The 6,171-nt window shown below is 46.4% G+C and overlaps 1 protein-coding gene across 1 annotated transcript; it reads right to left on the reverse strand.

Annotated features, from left to right (window-relative positions):
* Positions 1 to 3,155: 3,155 nt before the first annotated feature.
* LOC104060600 (natriuretic peptides A) lies at positions 3,156 to 6,171 on the reverse strand. The gene is made up of 3 exons (XM_054085837.1): positions 5,958 to 6,171; positions 4,110 to 4,395; positions 3,156 to 3,855 (listed from the first exon to the last, which is right to left on the reverse strand). The coding sequence occupies exons 1-3, from the start codon at positions 6,075 to 6,077 to the stop codon at positions 3,839 to 3,841; spliced, it is 423 nt and encodes a 140-aa protein (XP_053941812.1). The 5' UTR covers positions 6,078 to 6,171; the 3' UTR covers positions 3,156 to 3,838.

Below are 6,171 nucleotides of genomic sequence, written 5' to 3' on the forward strand. Positions count from 1 at the left end.
TGGGATATTTCTTCCTTTGCACAATGTGCACAGTAGTGCTTGGATGCATCCTAGGTGCTGTGTTATGGTGGCTTATTGAGCTTTATAAAGCCCTGTGATGCTTGACAGGGTGGAGGAGGGCAGGATTTCAGGACCCTGCCCTAGGCTCACTGCTGAATTGTTGCTCAAAACTTAATCCGCGTTAGCTGGTTTTGACATCAGCTCTTGCTTTGCAGTGACAGCTTTGTCCCAAAGGCATCCTGTGGTTAGACTGTTTCCAAATATTTTACAATTACAAGCTGACTGATTCTCTGTCTTGAGACTGACTCACTGCACAGTTCCTAAAGCAAAACTCGGCACTATTATTGACATGTCACGAACCTTACCTTCCACTAGCGGAAGTTTCTCTAGAAGGCTTGAGATATATCTTGGGTAGATGGGAAGACATGGTAGGAATATGTTAATCTGTAGATCACACCCTGACAAGAGCCTGGTATTGCTTGTTTCTCCTCTAATCCAGTCCCATATTCTCCTCCAGAAATTTCTAGGAAGTATTAGTTTCCAAAATTTACAAGCACTAGAGGCAGATCCATTACAAACCTGAAGGAAGCTGCCTCATGTTTAGCTGTAGGTCTGAGCAGAATGGCTACTGCTGGAAGAGAGCAGGGCCTGGTTAAAAGGGAATACCCGCATCCTCCCATGCATAGCAAGTGCAACTGTGCCAATCCACTGCAGTGACAGCAGCAGCAGAACTAAAAGGCTGTCAACTTAGCACCTGGTGTGTATATGGGACAAGACTGTCCTGTGAATCTTTGATCACAAGCCCAAGTGGCTGTAAAGTGAGGTGGGGCATGAACATGTAATGCATCCTGTGCTGTGGTAACTGCTTTTGCCTCTTTTCTTCCTCTGCTGCACAGGTCAATCTCCTGACCTTCAGTGAAGAGCAGAGCTGTGGCATCTGCCATTGATACTTCTGGGTCACAGTGTATGTGGCTGTTCTGTGAAACGGAGGATAAATGAATTCAGTTGCTAGCTCGCTTCAGGATCCTTCATTTTTGCATCTACAGAATGAAATTCCTGGCCTCACTTAAAGCAAGTTCCTAGTGGAGCCTTTTATGTTTTCTATATGCACCCTCTTGACCACTGTGGTTTTTTACCCTCTCTAGGAAGCAATCATCAATACAGTTCTGGAGAGACACTTAGCTTTCAGATGACCTTGCCTCCTCCATAAGCAGTGGGCTGCTTTTGTCGATGTGTTTGTTTGGGACTGGCTGTTCCCAGGACTATTCCCTGCTCTTTCTGACCCAGCTCTCACAGAAACAGTGGTCACTTTGCTTGTCCTTGGGGTGGATGCTCTTTACCTGTAGAACTGATCAGTGTTAAGTTTCTCTTGTTCCAAGTGCTTGTTTCTGTGCACAGTCCTATTCTGACTCGTCTGTGAGGTTTCCCTGGGGGAGTTTTACAGCTCAGTGTGTTTATGGGAGTAGCAGTAAAAATCCAGCCACAGAGGTGCTTTTTTCCTAGACTGCCTGCTCTCAATTAGGTTCTCCCAGACCGCAGGGTCTATTAACATGCTGTCTGCAAGCCAATACAGACTTGTTCCACCGGGAACTAGCTTGCTGTTAATGCTGGACCCACCTGGCTTTGGGTCAGGAAGCACCAACTCTTCTTGCCATTTTTGGCACATTCCACTGAACTCATTAGTACTTTGTGCCTTGGGGGGCACAAAGGGAGGAACAATTTACACAGCCTTGATGTGTCTATGCAAGTTTTGCTTGACTGGGTAAAATTCAGCTCCAGGAAGGGCTGATATTGTTAGAGTTTGTGGATTGGTTTTACTTTCCTTTAAAGCAGCCCATGGGAGGTCAGGCTGTTGCCCACTGCTAGTGTGGAGGGATCCACCTGTGTGTTCCCACCTTGCTGCAGCAGGAAGCTGGACACTTCAGGGGTGTGTTTGGAAAGCCTGTTTGAGAAGACCAAGTCCCTGTGTCCCCACAATGGCTTCCCAAAGGGTGATTTCACATCACCTCAATTTGTGAAGCCTCTGAGTGAATGCTAAGTCCCTGTAGCTTTTCACTGCAGAGGTGTCTCACGGTAGATGTTGTGAGTCTTGACCTGGGAATCAGTTCTGCTAGGGAAACCTGTTTGGATGCTGTTGCATTATATTTTGTTTTTGACTGGTGCTGCTGGAAGGAGAAGCTCCAACATGTGATTTGTGTCACACTAGGTGCTGTTTCCCATTGGAGTGGAGTAAAATGATTCCCACAGAGCAGGCTTCTGCTCTTCCCTAGCAAAGAATCACAAGGCCCCATGTGGCAGGGAGCGTGCAGATGCTTCTCAGAGGCCATGTCAGCAGTACAGGGAGTGCTGGGAGAGCAGCTTGTCAGAAGTGGGATGTGTGACATGAGCTCTGTTGAAGTGGTACAGCAGCCTTGGCTGTAAACGGGCGTGTGCAGGAGCGCTGTGCCATTCAGCACTCCGACTCACAGTTTCACTGTAGCTGTGGTTCCTGAGAGCTGTTGTCAGCAACTGCCGTGGCTCTGGCACCTCTGCCTCCCCATAGCCTGAGTATCATTCCTCTCCCTCTGTGCATATGCATGAGCAAAGTCAGAAATCGACTTCTGCAGTCGAGTCCGTCCTGGTGCTGCTGTGTTATTAGAACCCGAATGAGCTTTACGTGGTGCTTGAGTAATGGATGTTCGGAACAAGACCCAAAATTAGACGCTCAAAGTAATGCAATTTCTAGTGGTATGTGCAATCACAGGACAGTTGCGTGAGCCTGGGCTCAATGCCATTCCCATGGTTGGCTTGGGAATCCAAGCTGTTTTGTCCTTGGGGTGCCAACAGAATGTGGTCATGGCAATAGAACCCTGTTTGGCAGGGAGAGAATGTGATTTGAGCCAAATTCAGCCCATAGCTGTGAAATCTAGCTACAAAGTCTTGAATTAAACCTTTATCAGACTTGCAGTGTTCCAATTAGAACAACTTTGTGAGCAGCCATTCCCAGAAAATGATGTGTTTTGTACAAGCTGCTTTGTAATTGAAGTGATCCCACCTGCCCTCGCATGAGAAGTACCGTGACAAGATTCAAGCCCGTTGAGGGTCCGTCAAGAAACACTGGGGACCAGCACCTCAGCCCCATGCAGAGTGAGACAAGACACAGTTAATGATGCATCTTTCTGTTGATGCTCATAGCCTTTATTTGGTCAGTGCTAGAAAGCATATACAATGAATTCCCTTTCCTCCCTCTGGTTATCTTGAAACTTGTGGAGCGTTCTCATTTTTCTTATTTCTTTTCATGTATATTTTGCTTATGTGAGGGATTTGTGACAGTGACACGGCAGTTCCCTTGACTGAACAATCTATACCAGCAAAAGGACTCTCTTGTTACTGTAACCCTGTCTATAGGAGGACTCGCATTGGTCTTTCAGTGCTGAGCTTTTTTTCATGCGAATCTGTTATAATTTCTTACTGTAGAGGGAAAAACTCTAGTGCAAAACTCGTTTTCATTTTTGCGAAGTTCATACATGCTCCATCTTGTGTAAGAAAGATCCAGCCTTGTGGGTACCAGAGTACCAATAAAACATAGGCTTCTGACTTTAGGAAAATACAAGAAATTTTAATGCAACAGACAGGAGAGAGGTCCAGCATAGATGTCTAATGTGTTAGTTTTATTTAGAGATGGTTTCTTGGTGCTAGAGTAAGAAATGTTCTTTAAAAAACATCAAATAAATAAATAAATAAATAAATAAAAATAGGAATAACTTTCTGTTGAAGAGTTTAGAAAGCATCCGGCTTTCGTCTTGGGAGGAACGGGTGCTGTTAAGCATTCTTCAGAGTATCGTGTAGGGAGGTTGTCCTAATTCCTCCTGGAACCTGCAAGCCAAATGTGAAATAAATGTTACTAGAATCTGTTTCTCGGTCTATGCCATCACTATCAGCAGTGCTTTCACCTACCAAATCAATAGACAGAGTTTTGAAAAACCAATACTAGCTTTAATATGTGACTAAAATGAATTCCTTCTCAAACCGTATCTTATTAATGGCTTAAATGAGAACCTGCTCCTCCCTTGTCTCATGGCACAGATGCAGTTGGTTCTATTCAGTGAAATGGCTTAAGCGGGACTCACCGTTGCAACCCATTCCGCTCAGAGAGCCGATTCTATCAATTCTCCTCCCGAAGCAGCCAGAATCTCTCATCATCCTGGGCATCTGCAGCCCCCTCAGTCTCTTGAGGAAGGGGTCCCTGTAGGACAGAGAGGGGCTGGGTGCTAGCCGGGATTCAGCCTTCTGGTCGTCGCCGTCATCTATGGGTTCTGACGGGATCTCCTCTGGGGTTTTGGGCTCTTGCAGGTCAGTATTGGACTCCAGAGCTTCAATCATTGCAAACTTATCCTCCAGTTTCTCCAGCAAAGCCTACAAGAGAAGGATTAGTTTCATGAGACTCCTGTATTTGTGGTCATTTGCTAGCTCTTCCACTCATCCAATTCTGCATTTATCAGTGGTCCTAAAGACACCCCCAGGGGGACTGTAAGGTTGGATCCCAGGGTTGCTGATGGTACGCAAGCTGTGCCTCTGCAGTAAATCCCTGCTCACATTAATCCCACCTGTGGGTAGCTCTAGCTGAGAGCTGATAGAAGCTGCTTGCTGCAGAGGTGTGCATTACTGGCAAGGTTAGAAGAGCTCTTGGCGGAGGAAAAAAGCAAGGTCTGAGTTGCACAGGGAGATCCTACTCAACCCACTGATGGTACACAATCTCAAAATACCTCAAATCCATAGTCACTCCCATGTTCTCAGAAAGTGCCTGCAATGCTGCTTGTCAGCAATTGGCTTTCTCATCTCTTTTTTTAACTAAGACTCTCTGCTTGCTTGTGCCCCTGGCTATTTCGGTGAACATCGCTTGGAGAAGCTTGTGGTGTTTTCACTGAACGCTGCTCCAGGAGTTGCAGGATTGCTGCTCCTGGAAGCAACCTGCATCTCCCTGAAATTAACTGTATGCTAAATCTACGCTAAATGACTTCTTCCTGGGTACCATTCTCTATAATATTTAAAGCTTTTTGTAATAGGGATCACACAAACTCCTCAAGGGCAGCTCAACCAATTAGAAGGATCTATTGTCCGTCTCTAGAAGTAGAGTGGAGACAAGTGAGCCTTACGGCTTGCTTGACAGTGAATGTATTTGGAAGCTGCTCAGCAAGCCGCTGGAAACAGCTTAGAGGCGTGGGGCAGTTTTAGTTTTGGCTGACACTGTTCTTATCATCCTCAGGAGTTTGTTCTCAGGCTCTGATGCTGCGAGAAGCTGGTCACTGGTACCAGTCCAAGGAAATATTTGAACTCTCACACTTCATCTCACAAGACTGAGTCTTAATTGTGCTGCACCAGTGGTTGTTCTCTAAGTATCGTTCATTAAGGTATGCTCGTGGTAATTTCATAGCTCTAGAAGCTTTCTGCCTGAGTCACCCTAAATGACCATGCTATTCCTCTAGCAACTTTTCTAAATGTTTGACTTGAGGAGGTGAAGCGGAGCACCTAATCTCCCATCCACATGCAGCCAGTTCTCTTAAATCCACCAAGCTAGAGCCATGCGGCTGTCCTGCTTCACTGTTCCTGCTGTTAGGTGGGATAAACACGAGCCTGCATGAAAATTTTCTATTTGTTCCTGTAGAGCTCCTGTGATTTGTTCCCTCTGTGGGACTTTGCTCCCAGGAAGGTGGAAAAAGAACCGAAAACCCAAAGCAGACATCCCACCGCATCTCGACTTTGTTTCCCACTGCCACCCAGGAGCTCAAGTGAACGCAGCACGGGTCAATATTGCTCTCCAGAGCTTCTCTGAACCCCTGTCAAGAACTAAGACTTTATCCCCCGTTATGTGCTCGCTGATGCAGCTGTCTGATCGTGCAACAGAAAGGCAAAATCACCACTTCACATTCTACTAAGCACCCCAAAAGTTTAACCTTGCAAAAGGAGAGAGTCCTCACCTCCATGCTGGCCAGTTCTTTGGCAGGGCTGAGGCTGTAGATAGGGTTGGCTCTGCTGGGCTGGAGCTGGATGAGCAGCAGCAAGAGGAAGCCACAGGAAAATGAGCCTTTAGTGTCCATGGCGCTGGGTTCGTTTGGAATAGGGAAGCTCAAGCTGTTGCTTCAGAGATGTCTCTTCAGGTCTCTCTCTTCCTTGTCCTATCCTCTGTCTTCC

This window comes from Cuculus canorus, chromosome 21, assembly GCF_017976375.1.
Source record: "Cuculus canorus isolate bCucCan1 chromosome 21, bCucCan1.pri, whole genome shotgun sequence".
Taxonomy (NCBI): domain Eukaryota; kingdom Metazoa; phylum Chordata; class Aves; order Cuculiformes; family Cuculidae; genus Cuculus; species Cuculus canorus.

What these genes read in the sequence shown, in the direction of transcription:
- LOC104060600 (XM_054085837.1), bottom strand. Translation starts at nt 6,077, where the DNA reads ATGGACACTAAAGGCTCATTTTCCTGTGGCTTCCTCTTGCTGCTGCTC. An exon ending in AAGAACTGGCCAGCATGGAG is followed by an intron (nt 4,396 to 5,957) that starts GTGAGGACTCTC and finishes CTTCTCTTGTAG; the next exon opens with GCTTTGCTGGAGAAACTGGA.